The sequence below is a fragment of the Falco naumanni genome, chromosome 4 (genome assembly GCF_017639655.2).
Source record: "Falco naumanni isolate bFalNau1 chromosome 4, bFalNau1.pat, whole genome shotgun sequence".
NCBI classification, from domain to species: domain Eukaryota; kingdom Metazoa; phylum Chordata; class Aves; order Falconiformes; family Falconidae; genus Falco; species Falco naumanni.
In genome coordinates this window covers 62,676,636-62,699,557 of record NC_054057.1, presented here as the reverse complement: position 1 = coordinate 62,699,557, position 22,922 = coordinate 62,676,636, and the positions used below count along the sequence as shown (strand labels likewise).

At 56.0% G+C, this 22,922-nt stretch overlaps 1 protein-coding gene and 1 long non-coding RNA gene across 2 annotated transcripts; one reads left to right on the top strand and one right to left on the bottom strand.

Annotated features, from left to right (window-relative positions):
* Window positions 1-12,252: 12,252 nt before the first annotated feature.
* On the bottom strand, window positions 12,253-21,062 carry LOC121087443. Its single transcript, XR_005827609.1, has 2 exons — window positions 20,999-21,062; window positions 12,253-13,069 (listed from the first exon to the last, which is right to left on the bottom strand). It is a non-coding gene; the product is annotated as an uncharacterized LOC121087443 (long non-coding RNA).
* A 183-nt stretch (window positions 21,063-21,245) lies between these two features.
* Window positions 21,246-22,680, top strand: TMUB1 (transmembrane and ubiquitin like domain containing 1). Its single transcript, XM_040593238.1, has 3 exons — window positions 21,246-21,278; window positions 21,354-21,776; window positions 22,157-22,680. The coding sequence occupies exons 2-3, from the start codon at window positions 21,373-21,375 to the stop codon at window positions 22,509-22,511; spliced, it is 759 nt and encodes a 252-aa protein (XP_040449172.1). The 5' UTR covers window positions 21,246-21,278; window positions 21,354-21,372; the 3' UTR covers window positions 22,512-22,680.
* The last annotated feature ends 242 nt before the right edge of the window (window positions 22,681-22,922 follow it).

The window sequence follows — 22,922 nt, the reverse complement described above, 5'->3', positions numbered from 1 at the left end:
TGCACTTATCATCAGTTTAAATACCAGGTAGAACTGATTTCCCAACACTTCTGAGTGTCATGCAAGGGGGACCTCACTGCCCTTTGCTGGTGAGATGCTGATACAGTGTCCTGGTGAGCAGTTTACCAGCAGCTTTGCAGCTCCTTCCCTATGCTGAGACCTGAGCCATCTTCTCTCCCTAGAAATCATCACCACTCAATCTCTGCTCTGATGCCATCGTAAGGCTTAGAAAGGTCTAAATAAGGCATTTTCTCCAAACCTCAGATAATTTTCACGTTTCTTTCCTGAATCCTGAATCTTAATAACTTCAAAATGCAAAACTCTGGATGCCCTTTTCCAGTGCTGGTCTCACCTCTGCCGAATGCCGCAACACAGTCTCAGCGCTGCCCCTGTATCACCTACACCACTGCCTCACACACGTGTGTCTGGGAGGGTTCCTTGCTTGTTTGTGATCCCGTCTATGATTTTAACTGTCGGTCATCCACATATTTTCCACATCTGTCTTTTCCTGCTAGCTTTTAGACCATTGAGTAAGATGCTGAATGCCACCGACACCAGCAGAGGTCTTTTAGGGACCTTTCTAGGAACACATTTGGCCAAAAAATAAATTTGCGTTGATGAACACGTTTTAAATTCATCACTTAGACTTTTAGAGTCAATTAATAGTTCTTTATTAGCACTGTACACTGCTAAGTTTTTAAATCAAAATGTCTCACAGCACTAAGATAATTTTCTTACCAAAGCAGAGCATGATACATCTGCACTTACCTTTTCAGCACAGTCTTCAGAAACCAAAGAGGGTTGTTGGAGGGCACTGCTCCCAGCAGGTGAGCTCTCAGAGAAGAGCAGTCGGAATTGTTCCTGCAAAGCAAAATGGTTTGTTCTTGATTACAAATGGGAAATGGGAATTACCGAAAGAGGAAAATTAATCACCCCAGTGCAGTCACCAAGGGTGCCGGGCACCATAGCCCTCTCCCCGTCCCAACGCTCAGTACAAGGGCACTGCTGCGCCATGGGATGTGGCCCGGCCCTGGCCCTATGTTAAGTGTGAGTGAAAGGCTGGGTGGGGGTCCTGGCCCCATGCTGCCGGGGCTGCCAGGACTTGCTGGGACCCTTATCCCGCTGCAGCAGGACATGTGCCAGCTCTGCCTTTGTACTTCAGTTCATGCAGCTGCTCAATGCTGAGGAGCAAGTGGGTCCCTGTGCCACTTCCCTTGTCCCAGCCCCTGCCCCTGCCAGCCCCACTGCTCCTGCCACAGGCTGCTGGTGGCTACTGCACCGCATGCTCCCTCTGCCTTGGGCCACTTTAGCACTAGCCATCCTGGTTTCCAGCCTGCTGCAATGTTCTGTAAATCCGCGGTGGTGCCAAGGGCCCAGCTCTGTCCTTTGGACTGGCCCCGGCTCTTCTTGGAAACTGCAGATCACGAATAATGCAGAGAACGGACCGGCGCTGGCGGAGCCTCCCCCAGCTGCCCCTCCTGCCTCGCTCAACAGCTTCAGCCTTCACAGCACCTCATCGCCACCGTTGGCCCCTCCAGCGCGCTGGGGGCTGCCCTGGGCTGGGGGGCTGCCTTGGGCTGGGGGCTTCCCTGGGCTGGGGGCAGCAGCCAGCCGTGGGCTGTGCCGTTATCCCACAGCTCCCGGGCAGCCCGGGCGTGGCCATCGCTGTTGCCTGGGGAACCACAGCGCCAGCCACTGTGTGGGAACCGAGCCCATGGCCCCGCCATCCTCCCTCGCAGGGCAGAGCAGACAAACTTCTCCCCTTCCACAGCAGCAGCAGCAGCAGCAGTACCGGCACAGAGCCACACAGGCACGCCGCTGTTGGCAGCCCTCCTGCTCCTGACGCGCTCTTACATCCTCTCCCCACTATCCTTGGCAGGACCTGACCCTGATTTCTTCCTGATGCCTCTCACTTCCCTTATCTTTCTCCATTTATAAATTCTCATTTACCGTGATTTCTGTTTCCTGTTAGCTCCATTCATTACAATTTGTGTCCCCACTTCCTAAAGAAACAAGTTACAGATCCTGCAGCAGGGATTGTTCAAGCCTCTGCTTCTAACGAAGCTCTAACGAGCCTCCAACACCTGCTTGGGCTGGGGGGGTCTCACAGTGACTTTGCCTGTGCAGCTTCTCCACAGAACCTGAATCCCCCCACTCTCCCCACAGCACTGGCAGCCACCTGAGAGGCTGGTGCCTGCTGTGCTGCGGAAGGCAGCACCCCAAGGAAAGCTCCATAGGGTCTGCTAATGCCCACGGAGAGCAAGGTCCTACAGTGGCTGAAAACAGTGGAGTGCTTCAGAAATCATCTTTCCACAAGATGATGGAAAAAACAAAGTCCTTCTTTAGGACAGTGTAAATCCAAAATACCCAACAGGTGGACTTTAACTAAACTAAAAGAGACACCTGGCTTTTTGTCATCATTTTCTTCAACTGCAGGAAGAAATGTAGCATTTCCACTACAGAAGTAAGCAGAGGAGCTGTCACCAGGCTGGATGCTGCAGACCCCAGCCGGTGTCCAGGGGGTGTTGGGGTCTCAGGGGACTCTTCTCCAACCTCCTGCTCAAAACCTCACCATCCTTCAAGAGATCGCCTTCTGCATTACACCAGGCATCCCGCAAAGCTGAGCAACTGCATTATCCTTCTAGGAGAGACCCCATCTTAAATGTGTGCAGCACAGGCCGGTGGTCCCAGGGTGACAGATTTTATGCAAGGTCACTGAAAGGAAACCTGCAGGCACGGCAGGAGTTTGCGTCTCGGGGCACTGGAAGCCCTGCTGTCAGTGCTGCCTCCAGCCTGGGTTAGCAGGACAGCGGTGCCCCATCCCAGGTGAAAAGAGCTTTGGGTAAAAGCCAAGTCAGAGAAAAATGTGTAAATGAGCTTTCCTGAGCATGGAATTACAATCAGCATAAGGAAAATGTAAGCTCAGAAGGAGAAACTCTGGCAGATTAGGAAGCCTCTAGAAGAAGGAGATGGAGTCCAGGGATGCCCAGGTTCAGAGCGAGAAAGGGAGGACATCGTTCTCCCAGTGCAGACGCAGCACCTGGGGGGGATGCAATTGCTGTGGTGGAGGGAGAGTCACCCCACTTCACTGGGCAGCAGTTCCAGAGGTTCAGCTCCTGGGGGGCTCAGTGAACGCCCCTGCACTGCGACACAGGTAGGACACCTCGAGGCAGGGACAAGCTCAGCCAGTTATGGTGGCTACCAGGGTGGCACATGCTTCATTGGCCAGGCATCCAACAGGGATCTCTCCGATGGGTGATGGCTGGAAACATTTTTTGCAAAAACTGGAAATCCTCAGAGGAGGGCTCTGGCCCAGCACTAACCCTGACACCCTGCAAAGTGCAAAGGCTTTGACACCAGCAGTGTGGGGGCACAGATGCAAGCGTTGGGATATTGGCTGCTGCAGCCGGGGATGCAAAGGGTTTACCTGGGCTCAGGACATGAAAAGACAAGCCCATGCAGAGAGCTGCCAGCCATAGGGGCATCCCCGGTGCCCAGCAAGCTGCCGTGCCACTGGCCTTTGAGCATGGCAGCACGTCATGGGGCTGTGTCACGATATGTGTGCCACCTTCTCACATGCGGCCACAGGCACAGATGCCCTGCTGCTGCTGGAGAGCCAGCGGGGGGCAGGTACTCCTGACCCAGCTCTGCTCATCCCACATCCCTTGCCTCCCCAGTCAGAAGATGCAAGCAAGCTGGTCCACTGGACCAGTGATCTCTGACACCTTGCTGCCGTGCTAAATCCAGGTGTCCAGGTAGAGGAATTCAGGCATAGTTTGAAGGGGGTCAGCCCTTCCCAGTTACTGCTGCAAAGCTCCAGTTTCCCTTCCTTGTGTCTCACATTGCCCCTTTCAGAAATACTGACAGCTCTTCTGCAGGCAAGTTCTCATGAGACGGGTACCCAAGGTGAGAGTGGGAAAGCCTGGACCATGACATGCAGCACCTGCTTGTTGGCACTTGCAGGCAGCAAACCCAGAGAGCATTCCATGTCTGCCCAGAAAAAGTGCTGAGCTCGGGAGAAACGAGTGGAAAATGGAGTTGCAGTTCCCTGTCCCTTGTGCTGGCTGCTGGTTAAACAAGGAGACCGAGAATGGGAAAAATCTGAGCAAGGCAGAACTTCTTGTGGAAGAGGAATTTAGGATGCCCCAAAGCCGCTGGACTTCCTCATCCAAAGAAGCATTTTGTCAGTCCGATACCAAAAACATCCTGAGCCACAGGTAGCAGTGAGGAAACCCAGGGCCAGCAGGCAGCGTCTCCTCCGCCACCTCTGGTGTGGAGCTGCGTGGACATGCAGCTTGGCAGTACCTGGCAGTGCCCATGCAGCATGTTTTGGTGCCAGCTGACATCGTGGGTGAGGGACCACAGGCTTTCCTAAAACCCACAGGCAGAAATCCAACATCTGCATCTGTCCAAGCACTTTGAGTCCAGTTTGATACTCAAACTTGCAACCTAACCAGGGAAAATGTTTTCCAGCAACACTATAACCATGCCTGAAGTCATCTGTTGAGGCAATGGTCTTGGTTGTCTTCCTTCAGTCTCAGCGATGCCATAAGTGAGGGGGGCTCAGGTGCAGGCACGGCACAGTGCCCCAGGGGATGTGGTGTCCCTGCCTGCCCCACTAGTGGGGTCTGGCCCTGCGAGATGTGCAGGGCCGCTGAGCGCACGAAGGGGATGGAGAGCTTGAAGTGCTGCAAAATACCCCTGAGGCAACATGAAGTGGAAACCATCCCGGTGCGAGAGGCAGGAGCTGCCCGTGGCCCCTGCCTTGGCTGGACCAGAGTGGCTGAGTGTCCTGGCCAGCTGGTGAAGGCGACACAGCTGGGAGAGATTCCCCCAGTTCACACATTAATCCAACACAGTATAAACTGCTGGTGGGGGCCGCAGTGGGATATACTGTGGGGAAAGTGATCCTGGCCCCTTGCTTGCAGCACCCTGTCAGCTGGGGGCTGCGGGGACACGCCTGTGCCCCAAGTGCAGAGCAGACCTCTTGCTTTCCGGCACAGTGGACACAGCTGCAGCAGGCTGCTGTAGCCGTCGTGGTGCGGACGTGCACGGAGACAGGTGCTTGGCACGGTGGTTCTGGGGAGGTGTCTCTGCCCATCCTCGGGCCTGATCCAGCCAACAGCAACATCCCAGTCTTGTGCAACTGCTCATTAGTGCGTGCCTTCCAGACCTTGTAATTTATGTTATCAGCACCCTCAGAGGAAGCAGGGATATCTTCATCAGGGATGCCTACATTCTGCACGGTTATCGGAGGGAGCCCTCTCCAGCAGGCCACCAACAGCCACGTTACCTTTCTGCCGTGGAAATCACCCCGTTTCACCCCCACCACTCGCATCACGTTTCTCAGTTGTGCCTGAATCCTTAATCCCTGCTGCTCACCCCCGGGTCTTAGGGACATGCAGTACCGGAACCATAAGCTGTGCCAAGACCGGCAGAGCCGGGGTAGCATGCAGGGTGCCAGCGTGTGCCAAAACAGCCAACATGGCAGGGCTGGCATCACCCCTGCACATACATTTTCATTCATACTTACACACCATTTTCCACATCCTTATGCTCAGAGAGGATTCACACACCATTGAGAAAACTTTTCCCTCATTAGTGTATAAGCACTTTTGTTTATAATGCCTTGCAACAACACTGAAAGCAACGAGGCTGGCAAAAAGAGCATTTACACTTGAAGGAACGGGCTGAGCAGAAGCAGCGTTGCTCAGCAGCAGGCGGCTGGATTCAGCTCAGTCCAGAGCCAGGGAGAGCCCTGGCAGGGACTGGCCTGCCACAGCCTGTTGCGAGCAGCTATGACTCGTGATTGTGATTGATAACTACCCCCAACCCCCTCCCTGTTATAAAAGCTACAGCCCACAGGGATGTGTCATCCTGTGCTGTGTCCTGCACCCTGGGTAGTGGCATTCCTGTCCTAGCACTGCTCCTGGTGCCCCCTCCTGATGGGTGTCACCCCTGGCTGTGGCTCCCTAGGACAGCCTGGTGGGGCTTGGACAGGGGGTCCCTGCCTGCTATTGTGCCTGGTGCTCCCCTGGGTGGGTAGAGATGGGCCAGGACAGGCTGTTGCTGCCGGGTGTTGGGGGGGGGGTGTTATTTGGGCCGCCCCCCCCAGCCTCCCCATGGGTATGTAGGGAGGCTTTATCACACAACAGCACAATCAAGCTTCACTCAAATACCCATCATCTGCTGTAGCTGAAGTGTTTCCCCAGCAGTGCCACAGACCCCAGATGCTGAAAGCTTTGTCCCAGTGTGCAGAGGGACTGCAGTTTTGTAAGACTGGAGGTTTCCTTGTGAGAGTGCAGGCTACCCTTGGTGCCATGCCTGCACTTGGCCATCGCTCACAGTGCAGCAGCTGGAGCCAGGACTGAGCAAGAGCTCCACAGTGCTGGGGATGTGCTTCCCACCCTGGTCCCAGGCCAGGTGATGAGGGAGGCTGCATGCAGGTGAAGCTGCCCAGCAGGTGTTTGCCTGTACCCCAGCAGCTGACACAGAGGATGCTGTTCCCCCCTAAGACCAGTGACACTTGTGCAACAAAAGCAGTGCCCAGTGCGTTGAGGAGCCTGAGTCACCTGTCCTTCACCAGGTAGAAATGCCACTGCTATTTTGAGGCCATGTCTGCAGCTTAGGAAGCAAGCTAAACTTCAGACTTTCTTTTGGTGCTTCCTGCTTACTTTGAATAAAGCAGCCGAGGACGCAGCAGCCCACCGTGAGGGCGGCGAGGCGCCGGCACAGGCTGCCCAGAGCAGCTGTGGGTGCCCCAGCCCTGGCAGTGCCCAAGGTCAGGCTGGACGGGGCTGGGAGCCACCGGGGCTGGGGGAAGGGGGCCCTGCGCGTGGCAGGGGTGGGACTGGGCGGTCTTCAAGGTCCCTTCCAACCCACACCATTCTGGGATTCTACAAACACAAGCCCTGGCTCAAATAGGAGCTGTTTGCAGAAATAGATTTGCAGGACTCCTGGGGAGGACCACTGCCTGGAGGACAGCCTCACCTGCGAAGCAAACGCAGGGGAGCCAGTCTAACAGCATTCCCATGGCAGGGATCTGCAGCTACAGCTAACGCTGAGGCAAGAGACCTTGACTGCCAAAGCCAGAGCCAAAGACCAAGGCACCAGAAAGCTGGGTGATGGCGGGGACTGAGAGCAGAGGATGTAGCGGGCTCACCTCATGCATCCTGCGGAGGAGATGGCTGCACTGGCCATGTCCCCTCCACCACTGACACGGCGAGTCTGTGGCGGAGACAGGGCGAACCCCACGCAGAGCATGACAGCCCTGAGGGAGAAGCTGGAGCCAGCCAACGCTCCTTATGCAAAACCACATCAGAGCAGCAGGGGCTGAGGGCCCTGCTGTGGGAGCTCAGCATGGGGCAGGAATGGACCCACCTTGGCAGGCTGTGGCAGCCCCTCGCCCAGGGCAGGGGGGCCTAGCCCCCACGCCTTAGCCCCCAGCAGCAGAGGCGAAGGGGTGTCAGGACACCCGTCGCCCTCCTGAGCAGAGAGAACCTGCCCAAGCCCAGAGCAGTATCGGGCACTGACCAGTGTGGTGCCCAGGGGACAGCAAACCCCCCACCAAACCCCACTGCTCTGGCACAGCAGGACCGCAAGAGCAGAACCTCTCCCCAGATGGTGGGGGGCGACCAGGGGGCTGGTGTTACATCACACCGAGCGACAGCCCACCACCCAAACCGTGGCTTGCCAGGGGACCCCTCGCAAAGTGCACGGTGAAGCTGAGTGTGTCAGCTTGTGGATGGGGATGGACGGGCAACACGTCTCCTGGGCTGACCTGCACATTTCGGTATCACTCTAAAACATGACACAAACAGGAAAAAACGCGTGTGAAGGCCAGGACAGGGAGAGGTATGCGATACGTGGGACCAGAGAGGACAGGGCAGCGAGCATCTCCTGCCCCATGCAGGATGCCGCCGCCCAGACCTCATCGGGATGGGGTAGCATGGTGGGGGCTCCAGGGGCAGCAGTGTCCCGGGCCATGGGCCATGCAGGAGCAGGACACCCAAGCACAGCTGTTCCTGCTGGAGCTGGTGACAGCAACCGGGAGCACCATTACTGAGGCGTGTCCAGGTCCCTGTGCTCTCGCCTGCTGCTCCTCCATTTCCATTATTGTAGGGTGCGTTTTCACCTTTAGCACAAGACAAGAGCTTACCCCTATTCGTCATTCAAATATTGCTTGGTAAGACACCATCTGGGTGTAATCATGAAATCACTGCTGATGAAATTTACAAAAAAGGAGCGGATAAACCACAACCATAGAACAGGCACACAGAGAGATGCAGCTAACTTGGCAAGCTGGTCCCACTCAGATAACATATATTTAAATAGTCAAACCAATCATCTCCCTGGTAATAAAAACTGTAGCCCCAAGATGAAGAAACAAGGTCTTTGCTCTAGGAAGGAAAAACATCTGAGAAGGATTCAGGGGTGGCACAGTAACAGAATATGGTGCAAAACTGCCCCAAGAAGGCCCAGAGCAACTGCTGAGGATTTAAAGGTGGATGTGATGAGGTACAGGCACAGACGGTGGATCTTTCTTCCAGCCACGGCACCAGCGAGATCTGCACTGACACAACACCTCCAGCTCCGGTGGAGACACGCTGAAGGATGGAGAGGCTGCACAGAAGGGAAAAGCTGCGCTGGGGAGCTGGAACAGGATTTTCAGCTCATGACTAAAAAAAATCTGTGCCTGCATAGCTTGTCAGAAAGGTTCAAGAAGTAGAAATTATGGCAGGCAAGCACATTCAGGGAAGAAAATATTGAGAACTGAGGGTTCCTTCTTTCGGAAGAATAACAAGAACTGCTGGCTGCTGTGGAAACAGCACAAACAGAAATAAGCAGCAAGACGTATTTTTAGTAGTGTTTTAGGAAGGTTTGCTACCAGAACATCCTCAATGCATAAAAATCCAAACAGAGCTTTTCTGGGAGGCAAGATTTGCCTGAACAGCAATTAGGAATCTCATTTCAGTGCAGGAAAGGACAAGTGCATCCCAGGACAAGGGCAAGGGCACGGTCCCCATCGCCCAGAACAAGTGGCTTCTATCCAGGACCTCCAACAGAAGAAAAGAAAGGGCCAGTGGTACGGCTGCAACACACCATTTTTGTGAAACCAAACTTTTCCCTGAGCAGCTTTGCCTGGGGCTGATCTAAACACCACATATAACAATGTACAGGAATTGTACAACATCAACAGCTCAGCCCGTGGCTGTCACTGGCCTCACCTCTGCTCATCTCCCACCTTCTCTACCCTGCCTTGGCCAAGATAAACAGATTTGCATACATACATTGATTTTAAAAATAAGCTAGTTTTTGTAAAGGAATGAAAAAGAAGAAGGAACTAGACAGTGGTGCTGGAAAGGGCTGCAAAAGGCTGTTTTCACTCGTCCCCGTGTCCCAGGCCAGGCTCTGTTATCTGACCAGGTTGCTGAGAATGTTTAGCCTGCCCTTACAGACAGCCAGTGGCGGCGATCTGACAACTTTCACTCTATTCCAGTGCTCAGTTATTCTTAGAAAATTATCAAACTTTGAGCTCCCTTTCTGGAGCTTCAGCAATGATTCCTTTTTCTTGCTAAATTATTCCCTCCCTCTTTTCATCATCTTTTCCCGTATTTCAATACAGGCAAAGTCATTGCAATTGTCTCCTTTCTCAGCCGGAACAAGCCTGAGCTTTCGAGCTTTTCTCGCTAACAGAGCTGAGGGCCTCAGACGCTGCGGCTGATCTCATGTGGGCTCTCTTGGCCCTCCAGACCCCCCTGTCACACAGGGTCCCACCCTCCCAGTGACAGACCCATGGCAGGTTTGTGGCTGGGCCCCCCAAGCCTTGCCAGCAGCTCGGATTCAGCCTGCGCCGAGCTCCAGCACAGCCCCGCCAGACCCTTGGCTATAAGCACGTATACATTGCCTCTGTCCTGGGCTCTTCTGAGGTATCAGCATCCCAAGTGCTTGCAGCCCCCTTGCAGCATCACCATCCCAGCCAGTGGTGCCCTCGCACCCACACAGGCTTGGCTCCCTCAGTGAGCAGCCCGGGGCTGGTGGCTGCGCTCAGCACCCTCCTGGCAGGCAGCACCCGGCCCTTCCCCGCACCCTCTGCACAGCCCCGTCACCAGCACCCACGGGCGGCTGCTGGGATGCAATGAGAGACGGCGTTGGGATTTATCTGCAGCAAGTGATGGGTCACCCTCCATTCCTCCCTCCACAATCACAGACTCATCAGAGAATCATCCCTGTTGGAAAAGACCTTTAAGACCATCAAGGCCAAGTGTTAACCCAGTCCCCACTGGCCGCCTCCGCTTCCAGCAGACATGCAAGGCTCCTCACAGCCGCCCCGGCCTCTCACTCCGCACAGCCCCCCAGGCCCATGTCCCACCAGCAGCGCTGCCGTGGAGCGAGCGGGAAGACCCGTGCCACCGCGGGCAGCTCCAGAGCCACTGCCTCATCGCGCCCACGCTGTGGTGCGGTGGGAGCAGCTGCGGCGCTGGCTCCCATGGTGCTGCCAGCACTGGAAAATCAGAGCCCAAAGTTACTGAGAAGGCAGACGAGATCACGGAGAGAGGGGCCCACATTAATTGCAGGCAAACAGATGGAGTTGGTACTTACCATAGACAAGGAAGAAAAAAAATCAGGAGAGAACTGAAATGTACTGAGAGGCCACATCACATGACTGCAGCATGGGGGAAGTGGGGGAGGAAAGCAAGAGCTCACAGGGGAGATGAGCCCGGTGCTTTCTGGAAGAAAAATGCACCCAAGGATGGTTGGATGGACACTTTCTGCAGACAGGGGCCACAGGGAAATGGAAGCTGTTTTTTAGGGTAAATTTCATGCTCAGAACCCCAACTTTCTCAGCTCAGGGGTGCTCTCCATCTGCAGCACTTCCATCTGATGCTGCCATTCGCAAGTGCCTCAAACTGGTGCTGCTGCCAAGAGAAGCAATGCCCCCTCCTCCTCCTCCTCCTCCTCCTCCTCCTCCTCCTGCCACTCCCACCCCCAGACCAGATGCTCCAGCACCTTGGTGGCCACAGACCCAACCGGCTGGAACCACCTGGCAGATGGAGACGGTCAGCATCGGCTTGGCCAGTGCTGGACACAGCTCACGCGTGGCTGCTCGCTGAGCAGGAGGGAGCCTGCCCCCACCCCACGGGGCCAGAGCCACAGGCCCTACATGGGCACCAGGTGGCAGGGGGGCCCACCCGTCCACCCAGCGAGCATGGGTCTGGGGGGAACAGGAGCAGGGGGCTTGCTGCTCTCTTCGGAACCCTGCTGGCAGCGGGGAGGCTGCCAGATCTGGTATGCTGGGAGGTGGCCCTGGCAGCCTGGGGGGTGAAGAAGAAGACAGCCATCTGCTCAGCAGGCAGAGCAGAGCCCTTTTCCAGCCCCGAGCCTGCTGCAGTAACAGCCCCAGGAGGCAGGAGGGGATGGGCAAGGGGACTGAGCGAGGGGACGGAGCGGTGCAGGTGTCTCCTGACAGGGCTGCAGAGGAGCCGCTGGCAACAGACCCCCAGGGTCTGTCTGGGGTGCGGGGCTGGGAAGCAGTGTCCCACAGCAGAGCTGAGGCGAGGGCTAAGGCCCAGGGCTGAGCTAGAATGGGTGTCCTGGCCCCACAGCAGAGAGTCTGTGTTGCCGGTGGGCTTGTCAGGGTGCACTTGGGACCCTCAGGTGCTTAATCACACTTGCTGTTAAAAACTGGAGCTTCATTTCTGCGGAGATGGCTCTGTCCCGGAGAGCCGGCTTGTGCAGGGCACAGCTGGGAGATGCTGCTCATCTTTCCAGGAGCCAAAGGGGGAGCAGGGAACCTCATCCCCTCCCCACGGCCACAGCCCCGGCTCAGCTTAGGCTGCCCTGTCCCCCTCACACACCCTGTGAGATTAGCAGCTCCTTTTCCCAAACCCATCAGGACTTTCCTCTGCTGTGGTTCCTGCTACAAAGCAGGCAGTCAGTGGCAGTGGCTTGGTGGGAAGGGAGGTGTTTCATCATGAGATATCACCTTCAAGTCACAATAACTGTCCTTTTTGGGCTGGGGATGAGGCCAAGAGCTTTTTTCCCCAGAATAGCTGCAGCTCTTTAATCTTACTTTGGAGCTTGGTGGTAACCGCACACACTAATCCCATCCATATCTGTGCAAAGTGCGGCTGTCAGGCAGCAAGCAAACTGCAAATCCAAAATACATAGTTCAGCTGATGGAGCTGTTTCACGCCAAGACCCGCATAGAGCCTTACAGGTAAGAAACCACATTTACAATCACTGTGCTAATGATTTGCACGTGGTTTATTTAAGCACGGGAGATGGTCACTGGCCCAGCCAAGGGCAAAGACATATCTGCAGAGTGCTGAGGACAAGCCCTAACCTGGTGAGAAGCGGAGGCTAGAGGGGTGCAGGGCAAAGGAGCCCCCCGAGCCTGGTGAGCCCCAGCAAAGACATGAGGACAGCAGATGAGGAGAGAGGGAGCTGGCACGGCCCAGCAGCAGAGCGGGGGATGCAGGTAGAAACACTGAGACATCCTTTGGAAAGGTGAAATTGTGAGTAATAAAGGAAATGGAGAGGACCATAAACCCTGGCAGATTAAATGTGTAAACACAGCAAGGCAGTGAGACTGCTCCGAGAAACAACGAACAAAGAGATTATACCCAACCATACATCTTTTCTTCAGATGCATCAGGAGCACCCTGCTTCTGCCTTCCAGAATTCTGCAGGGCCAACAGGTGCCCAGACACAAAAGGTAAACTGACAGGGCAGGGCCACTGCAGAGGAGCTAAACCCATTTTTTGCATCAATATTCCCTAGGAAGCACTGGGAGGGGGTTGTCCTGCAGGCAGGCACTCCTCTTTGCAGGAGTGCAGCAGAGGACCTGTTTGGAGGGGCAGTGGCTGCAGAAGACACTGGAGGAGCAGAGCTGATGGGACAGTGCTGACCCATGCTGCAGGGAGCCCAGGATGCATGACCTAAGACACAGAGATATTTACTGGCGGCTGTCTCAATACCTGGTGGGTACCTGGGTGGTGGAGGGTCCCAGGAGCGATGCCATGCATCAGGGGAGCTCTCGGGAAATCCAGGCCCGTAGGTCCAGCAGCTGCAAACAAGTAGGAGCTGCGGTGAGTAAAGCTACAGCAAGGTGCACTGATATGATCTGCTTAGGGACGATGATGTGAGCTTGCAGCCCAGAAAGCCCCCCGTGCCCTGGGCTGCATCCCCAGCAGCGTGGCCGGCGGGGCGAGGGAGGGGGCTCTGCCCCTCTGCCCCGCTCTGCTGAGACCCCCCTGCAGCGCCGCCTCCAGCTCCGGGGCCCCCAGCATAAGGAGGGCACGGACCTGTTGGAGCGGGGCCAGAGGAGGCCACGGAGATGGCCAGAGGGCTGGAGCCCCTCTGCTGTGCAGCCGGGCTGGGAGCGCTGGGGCTGTTCAGCCCGGAGAAGGGAAGGCTCCTGGAGAGCCTGGAGCACCTTCCAGCACCCAGAGGGGCCGGCGAGGAAGCTGGGGAGGGGCTTTTCCCAAGGGCCTGCAGCGCCAGGACAAGGGGGAACGGCTTTGCGCTGAGAGAGGGCAGATGGAGATCAGAGCTGAGGGAGAAATCCTTCCCTGTGAGGGCGGCGAGGCGCCGGCACGGGCTGCCCAGAGCAGCTGTGGGTGCCCCAGCCCTGGCAGTGCCCAAGGCCAGGCTGGACGGGGCTGGGAGCCACCGGGGCTGGGGGAAGGGGGCCCTGCGCGTGGCAGGGGTGGGACTGGGCGGTCTTCAAGGTCCAAGCCGAACCCACACCAACCAGGGATTCGGAGATTCTATGATGGGGGTGGCAGTTGTGCAGAGAAGTCCTGACCTTGAAGAGAGCCCTGAAGAGAGAAGAGAGATTACACACAGATAAGATGGTCGAAAGGTGAAGTCTGCTTTGATTCCCAAAGGGCTTTAAGGAAATCAGACAGCCGTGGGACAGGCAGGACAGCCACAGGGTAAGCATCCAGTTTCCTAGAAGACTGGGTAAGGCAAGAGCAGACGTCAGCTCTTGCCATGGAGGTCCCCGGAGCAGCCCCCGGCGGGTCTGGTCTCAGCACGCTCCCCAGCCCCAGGGAGGGGCAGAGCTGCAGGAAGCGGTCCCGGCTCCCTTGGGTGCCAGCTGCCTCAGGTGTGGCAGGTCACTGCACCCTCTGTGGTGCCATCCACCCTGCTGAACCCTGAGACCACCTTGCTCCCACGGCAGGCCTGCTCCAGAGAGAAAAGGGGCAGTTTTCAGTCTCTGGACCGACCTTCCCCAAAACGTGTGGCACCCAGAGCAGCACCGGGTGCCAGGACTGGCTGCTTGCCCACCTGGGTGATGCCCTGCAGCCTGCGAGCAGCTCTCCTGTCCTGTCCCGGGAGCAGAGGCAGTGCAGCAGGCAGAAAGAAGCAGAAAGCAGAGAGGGAGGCCCCCGCTCACAGTGGTGCTGGCACACGACACTGCACCCACCATGAGGCCAGGAGCCAGCACCCACAGGTGCCTGGCCCACACAGCTGCCATGTCTCACCCCGGCACTGTGCCAGAGATGCTGCTGGGCTCGGCACTGTTGCCCTTGCCGCACTCCAAGCCTGGCCGGAGACAAAAGCAATGCAGCAGTGAGTGGTCTGGGCCCTTTCCCACTTCCATCGTGTGTACTCAAACGTCACAAACAAAACACAGTGGGGGCCGGCCGGCAAAGGTGACCTTCCACAGAGCGGAACGGGCCAGTCCCCCAGGGGGCACGGGGAGCCCAGGCAGGGCAGGGGGTGACCCCACCTCTGCATCTCACTGGAGCAGAAGCGCTCTAGAACTGGGCATTGCTTTACATGAACAATATTTCAGAAGAATATTGAAAAATCAAAGAGATTCTGAAAAGACCCACGCAGAATGATTTGCAGGCTAGAGCGAGTGCCTTACAGCAGAAGATTTAAAGAGCACAATCTGTTCAGCTTATCCAAAAGAAGATTGAGGGGTGACTTGATTACACTGTAGAAGTACTTTCATAGGGAAATATTAAATGGCTCTTTAATCGAGCCAGGAAAGATATAAAAAGACTCAATCTCTGGAAGCTGAAGCCAGACAAATCCACATTGAAAATTAGACACAAAATTTTATCAGCAAGGGTGATTAACCACTGGATAAAATGCATTAAATTTGAACAGTCATAACCACTCAAATGATTTTGCTCAGACATGGCTTATTTTCTACATCCTGCAAGTTATAAATCCTGTTTCTGCCTCCTACACAGTGTATGTATTTTTTAAATCTGCTGCTTCTTGTGCATCCTTGCATCTAGCACCCTTACGGCCCTGGGATCTTCTCTTCTGTTTTTGCAGCAGCTTCTCCCCCACTCTTGGAGCCTTGCTCTGCCTTACCTCCAGCGGGCCCCCAAAGCTGCATGCTTTAGCTGAATCACGGCTGCTGAAATCCTTCATTTTACTCTCTCTGGCGTGTGCATCAAGTGTCAGTGATTTCTTCCCACCTTCCAGGCCCCAGAGACTCTTCCAAACATCATGTACCAGGGCTCAACTCTCTCTGCCTCGCTCTTCCTCTCCGTATGTCCACTCTTCCCACAGCCCCTGCTCGACACTCCTTGCCTCTTCCTGGGCGACCCCAACACACAACCTGCTCTGTCAAGTCTTGCCAGCTCTCCATCTGTCAAAAAAACTTTGTTCCAAAAAACCACACCACCAAATCTCCAAGGGCTTGACTTTTTAAAGTATTAAACAGAACCATCAAGATTATGAGACGTTTTTCAATCAGTGTTTATTATTCTTTTTCTCTTCAGACCACATTTAAGCTTTGTGTGGTGCTGCACACCTGGACCCGGGCCCGGATTCTAGAAATTGCTTGGGTAGGGGTGCACCCTCGCCCAGCCACGGCAGAAGAAACATGGGTGGTATTTTAAAGTTATTACACAAGTGGAAAAGATTCCCCACCGGTTTTCTGCTGCTGGTATCCCACAGCCAAGGAGCCAGAACATCTCAGTTCCTTGTCCTATAGGACTTACAGGCATCCTATAGCGCTTTGTTGGGTTAGTACAGCCCTGGGTTGCCTTCTCCACCCTCAGCAGAGCCAGCCTGGGAGGTGGGAGCTGTGGGACAGCTCTGTCAGCCCTGTACTGGCAGGGAGGTGAGATGGGCTCCTCAGGAACCCTCTGCTCTTGCTGGGAGCTCGTCAAAGCAGCCATGCTCTGGTTTGGGGAATCTGCATCTCCCCAAGACAGTTTGTCAGAAATGCCTCTACGATCTCCAGCATCCAGGGCTTTTCTGTCCCAGAGGCAAACTTGTGGTCACCACCCTCTGCTAACTACAGCTTATTGAAACACCTTACTAGCAGCTAATAAATTTTGACTCTTCTGTGTGTTTTCTCTTTGTCTTCTTCAGCAGGTGCTCTGCTGCTCCCAAAGCTTTGTCTGTAGTGATTTATTCAGCTCAGATTAACATGGGTCCCACCTCTTTCTCCCTGGTGCAAATGCACGTCCCATCCCTGTCCTCCCTTATGTCTAACTGCTCTCTGCCCCTTTTCTGTCACTGGAGCAGTCACCCCAGTTGCCAGCTGTGGTCCAGTGACCATGTGACCATGGTCTAGTCCAGTGACCATGGATGGATTGGCTTTGTGGCCACTGGAGGTCCAAGGCCACTCAATGACTGCAGTGACCAGGCAGGTCGCAGCACTGCTTTGTCCGAGCGTGGAGGCCAGCACAAGCAACACCTCTGAAAAAAAATCAGGGAACAGAAAATCAGGGAGCATTTTTTCTAATTTGGGTGGTGATACCCAGACCAGCTCCCTCTCTGATCATCCCTGTACCTGGCTTCCTCCCGCCCTCCGAGCCAGTCCCTGCCCAGCACCGACACACCCTCCCGCAGCCACCCCCCCCCCCCCAGCCTCACCCCTTGTTTCTCCACACCAGGCACAGACCCAGGCTTTGCCCAGCACTTTCTGCATCAGCCTTAGTGACGCAGTGAAGGGGCAGCTCTTTCTTCCCAGCAGCTTCTTGCCTCTACCCCCGGCACCAGGCTCACAGCTCAGTGCTGTGGGAGGGAGCAGCGCACCCACCACCCCACAGCACCTCGGGGGGGGGGGGGGGGGCCCGCTTGCATGTACCTCCCTGCCTACCGGTCAGCTTGAGCACCCCAGGCAGGTAGAGCGGGGCGACCTGCTCCCCAGCAGCCTCTGCACCCACGGGCACTGCCCGCCGCTGCTGCGAGAAGCCCCAGCTCAGCCAGTGGCTGCCCATCTCCCTCAGTCCCTCGGCACACAGCATTGGGGTCCTCTCGCCACAAAGGGACGATGCTGTGCCACCAGGCTGTGGTACCCAGGGGTGGCTTCTCAGGATCTTCTTGCAGACCCCTCACTCCTAATGGGGAGGGGGCGTTTCACAGCCTGGTTCTCTGCAGTCCTTTGTAAATGCAGAGCTCATCCTTGCCTGGAGATGCTGCAGCTCAGCATCCTCAACTCTCCATGCTCCCACCCTCGAGCTCTTTTTTCTGGCCCAACTGCATTCCCCACAACAAGTCTTTGACTGGGGCTGACACCTCTCGCTGTTGGTGGGAGCTTCTGAAAGCAGTTTCATCTGCAGAGGCATTCATCTCCCCCATGTCTCTACTCCCACATGCGCTGAGCTTCCCTGAAGGCACTGAAAATGTCAAGCTAAAGGGACTCCTTGCTCCCACCGTGATGGCAGTGCCATGGGTGAGGGGGCATCTGCCCGGTACCCCTGCCACCTCGCTGCTCCGGGGAGGGGAAGCCAGCACCAGCACAGACCTGGAGCTGGAAAAGATGCAAACAACAGTCAGGGATGCTCTGGTGTAAAATGACTGAATCTGCAACTTTCTGCTCTGCGGCTTAGATGCTGAGGGAAGTCACGTCAGGGGACTGCGTCTCTCCTCTGCTGGAGAGTCGTCCTCCCCGTGGGCTTCCAGGAATGACGGGTAAGCAAGAACGCCAGCAGCAGCCTATTTTTAAATTCTGCTGTGCATGCAAGAGCTCTGCTTTGGCAGCCCCACTTTTCAGCTCTCTCAGTGCTATTTGCAGGTCATTAGAGACTTTGCTCCCTGTGATCGCAGGACAAGTTCTGCTATGGAGTTCTGCAAGACAGCTGCACACAAAAAGTATATTTTATGTTTGCAGTGCCTCCTGCTAATGCTAATATTACACTTACGCTGCCTGGAGCCTTAAGCTCTCCTATCACACATCTCATCAATCTACATTGCTGCAGTCTAACGATAAGCTGAAACCAGTAATGAAGAATGCAGATCAGGACTGAAGGAGGCAGCCGAGAGAATCACCACCTCAGGCTCCATGCCCCAATGCTGGGACTCCCGGTCAGTGCTCTGAACTGGGATTTCAACCTGAGCTGGAGCCAGGAGGCCTGGGCCACCCCTGACCCATCAGCCAGCCAGTCCCTCCCACCCGGAGGCAGTTTGGACACAGGAGCCCGGCAGGGAAAATGATTAATTCCTCAGAGCTACCCAGCCCCTTGGAATTACCTCAGCAGAAAGGATGCTGCAGTTTATGACCGCTTCACATTTCTCCTGATTTTACTGTAGGAAATGTCTCATACCATCAAAACGACAGATCCTTGGAGGTGATGCCCTGGGGAAAGGGGATATTGTCACCCAAAGATCTCCCTTTCAGCTTCATTCCTTTACAGGGTTCTGTAGGTTTTCCCCTCCCACAAGTCTCCCCCTCCACTATCTCGTTTTGATGGTACAAGCCTTTTCTCCTCAAAATACAGAAATTTTGATCAAACTATTTTTGACCATGTTCACAATTATCTGAATGTTTTTCAGGAACACAGAAAAGCTGAGTCTCCAGCATTAAGCTTTAATACCAGATACTAATCAACCAAGAGAGAATTCAGCATAAATTATTTGAAATGTCGTTGAACATCAAAACCAAGTTGGAGGCAAAAACTACTCCACATCAAATATCCAGCTCTCTTTCAAACTCTCCTTCTTCATGAAGTCTGCAGGTAGGTTTAAACGCATCTGGGGAACTACAGTCCCCCAAAGGATCACTGGAACTCAGCCAGTTTTAATCTGCAGCTTTTCCCATTGCCCCATGTCATCTCTGTGCTTTGTAATCTGCTTACTGCCTGCCAGAGACCACGTCTTCACCAGAGCACAGCACTTCCAGAGGTGGGATCTGCCTGTAGTTTGCTGTCCTTTGACAATTGTCCACCTTGTTTTAGAATCACAGAATAATTTAGAATCATAGAATTAGGTTGAAAAAGACCCTTAAGATCACTGAGTCCAACTGTTAACCCAGCACTGCCAAGCCCACCACTAAACCACATCCCTAAGCGCCACATCTACAAGTCTTTTAAATCCCTCCAGGGATGGTGACTCCACCACCTCGCTGGGCAGCCTGTTCCAGTGCTTAACAACCTTTGCAGTGAAGACATTTTTCCTAATATCCAATCTAAACCTCCACTGGTGCAACTTAAGGCTATTTCCCTTTGTCCTATCACTTGTTAGTTTGGAGACCAACCGCACCTCGCTACACCCTACTTTCAGACAGTTGTAGAGTGAGAAGATCTCCCCTAAGCCTCCTTTTCTCCAGGCTAAACACCCCCAGTGCCCTCAGACACTCCTCATAAGACTTGCTTTCTAGACCCTTCACCGCTTTTCTATATATAAAGCAAAGAACAGGATATCGATTAAATTATAAAAATACTTCTACTGTTAAGCGGAACTGATGACTTCATGCTCCTTCAGTTGCATGAGAAATTTCATCTGAAAAGTTTCACAGAATCATCACAGAACAGTCTGGGTAGGAAGGGACCTTCAAAGGTCATCTAGCCCAAGCCCCCTGCCATGGGCAGGGACATCTTCAACTAGATCAGGTTGCTCAGAGCCCTGTCCAACCTGGCCTTGAATGTTTCCAGGGATGGGTCATCGACCACCTCTCTGGGTAACCTGTGCCAGTGTTTTGCCACCCTCAGTGTAAAAGATTTCTTCCTTAAATCTAGTCTGAATCTGCCCTCCTTTATTTTAAAACCATTGCCACTTGTCCTGTTGCAACAGGCCCTGCTAAAAAGTCTCTCTCCATCTTTTTTTTTAAGCCCCCTTTAAGTACTGAAAGGCTGCAGTGAGGTCTCCTGGAGCCTCCTCCATGCCAACTCTCTCAGCCGCCCTCACAGAAGATGTGTTCCAGCCTTCTGACCATTTCTGTGGCCTCCTCTGGACTCGCCAACAGATTTCCAAGGACACCCCATAAACCAGGAAAGGAGCGGTTGGAGAACAGCCCTGCAGAAAGGAATCTGGGGGTGCTAGGTGGCAGCATCTCAACAGCAGTCAGCCAAGAGGGCAAACCACATCCAGCGGTGCCTCAAATGCAGCAGAACCAGCCGCTCAAGAGACGGGATTATCCCACTGTATTCAGTGTTGGTGCAGCCTCACCTCAAGTGCAGTTCTGGCCCCAGCCATTTAAGAAGGATGAGAAGGTCCTTGAATGTGTCCAGAGAAGGCCAGCAAAGCATGTCCTATGAGGAGCAGCTGAGGACTTCAAGCTTGTCAAGTTTGGAGAAAAGGAGGCTGGGGGGCAACCCCATTGCTCTCTGCAGCTTAACTGAGGAAAGGACATGGAGGGGGAGGTGCCGATCACTTCTCGCTGCAATCCAGGGACAGGATGCCTGGGAATAGCTCCAAGCTGCACCAGACCAGACGTTAGGAAGCAATTCTGTACCAAGAGGGCAGTTAAACACCAAAACAAGCTTCCTAGAGAAATGGTCATTGCCTCAAGCCTGTCAGTGCTTTAAGAGGCACTTATGCCCTTAATAACATACTTCAAGCGTCGGTCAGCTCTGAAGTGATCCAGCAGTTGGACTAGATGATCCTTGTACATCCCTTCCAACTGAAATAGTCTATTTTACCCTATCCTGTCAACACCCCAACAGCAATCCTTCCCTCCTAAGCCTCGCCAAGCGCCACCGCATTAACGCCAACACCCCAACGCCCCCCTGTGAACCCAGGCCCAGCTGCCGCCATCCTCGTAACCCCTTCCTCCAGCCACCCCGCAGCACCGCACCTCCTCAGACTGGGCCCTGCAAAGCGGAGTATTTCTCAAACCGCTAATGGCGGAGGAGGGGAAGGGCCCTGGCGGAGGTAGCCGCACGGCGCAGGCGCAGCTTGGCGCAGGGCACGCTGGGAAGTGTAGTCCCGCCCTCTGTCACAGGGTGTGCCAAGGCAGAGGGCGGGACTACACTTCCCAGGGTGCACCGCGGCGGGTGCCTTTGCGCAGGCACAGAGTAGAACTACATCTCCCGGAGTGCCTTGCAGTTAGGCGGAAGCGGTTGCGATGGCGGCAGGTGAGGGGCCCGGGCCGCTTGCGGCTCCGGTTGCCGGCGGCCCGGCGGGCTGACCGCCCCGCTCTATGTCCTCAGGTCGGTAGGCGGTGCCGCCATGGCGCTGATCGAGGGCGTTGGCGATGAGGTGACTGTGCTCTTCGCGTTGTTGCTGGTGGTCGTGGTGTTGGGGCTGGCCTGGGCCTCCACCCGCGCCCCCGAGCCTGCTGCGCCGCCCCGAGCCGCCGCGCCGCTCTCCGAGGAGGGCCCAAGCGCTGCCCCGACCCCCGTGGAGCACAAGGCCCCGGCGGCGGCGGCGGCGGCCCCAGCGGCTGCCGATGGGGCGGGTGGGCTGGCGGCGGGGCTGCGGCCCCGGGCCGGCCCCACACCCGCGCAGGGCCCCCTCAGTGAGGGGGACGGCGGCCCCACCGAGCCCACCATGGTGCTGCGGCTGAAGTTCCTCAACGACACGGAGCGCCTGGCCCGGGTGCGCCCCGGCGATACCGTCGGGGCCTTGAAGAGGTGAGGGGCAGGGCACACCGGTTCTCCCGCGGCACCGCTCGGGGATGTCCCGACTGGGGGCGTCCCCGAGCCCCGCTGGCCATGCCTTCCTTCCCTGGAGCAGCTGGGAGCTGCCACCCTTGTCCTTGTGTGGGTGGTGTGTGCCCTTGGTGCCTGGGCCTGTCTCTGGTGGGGCCATCAGGTGACCTGTCCTGGCAGGTGCCTTGGCTTCTGGTAGTGCCCCCAGGGCGGCTGATGGCAAAGCGCAGGCACAGGGGTGCAGGCATTGTGCAGGCAGGGTGGGTGGATGGGTCGGTTTGCCGCCTGCCCCTGGGGGGATGGATGGAGGGGTGCGTGTCCTGGGGGGAGTGTGACAACTCCCTCCTTGTCCCCTGCCCCAGGGCCTATTTTCCTGGGCAGGAGCAGCAAGTGCGGCTAATCTACCAGGGGCAGCTGCTCCGCGATGACACCCAGAGCCTGGCCGCCCTGCACCTCGCACACAACAGCGTCCTGCACTGCCACATCTCCCAGCACAGCCCGGCCCCCGCGCCCACCGGCTCCCACACCTCTGCCGACCCCGTACACGCCGCCCTCAACGTGGGCAGCCTCATGCTGCCACTCTTCGTGCTGATGCTGGCCGTGCTCTGGTACTTTCAGCTGCAGTACCGCCATGTCTTCACTGCCACCGCAACCACCTTCCTAGCTGGCCTCACCCTCCTCTTCAGCTTCATGGCCTTCACCATGTACCGCAGATAGCACGGCCCCATGCCCAGAAAGGAGCCGCCACACCCGGAGAATGCGTGGTCCTGGGTGGAGACTGCCTGCTGCACCTGAGCCTGGGGGTCCACAGACTGTGTCCCCCGGGGGCTGCAGGACCTGGCAGGGCCGGTACCCCGGTAGGAGGCAGACAGCCTGCCCGCATGCAGCTGGAGCCAGGGTTGTCACAGGAGCAAGTGCTACCTCTGGGGATGGGGGGGTGGGGTGGGGGGGCGGGGTCCGAGTGCCCCCCAAGCCTGTGCAGAGCATCTGCCTGGCTCCCCCACCCCACCTGCCACTCCCGGGCCTATGCACGGGAGAGCCCTCCTGCCTGGGCCTCTGCCACTCCGCTGGGGCTGCTTGCCCACGGCAGGACAGTCTGGCCGCCCGGCACCTCCCGGGGCCTGCTCC

What these genes read in the sequence shown, in the direction of transcription:
- TMUB1 (XM_040593238.1), top strand. Translation starts at nt 21,373, where the DNA reads ATGGCGCTGATCGAGGGCGTTGGCGATGAGGTGACTGTGCTCTTCGCG. An exon ending in ACCGTCGGGGCCTTGAAGAG is followed by an intron (nt 21,777 to 22,156) that starts GTGAGGGGCAGG and finishes CCCCTGCCCCAG; the next exon opens with GGCCTATTTTCCTGGGCAGG.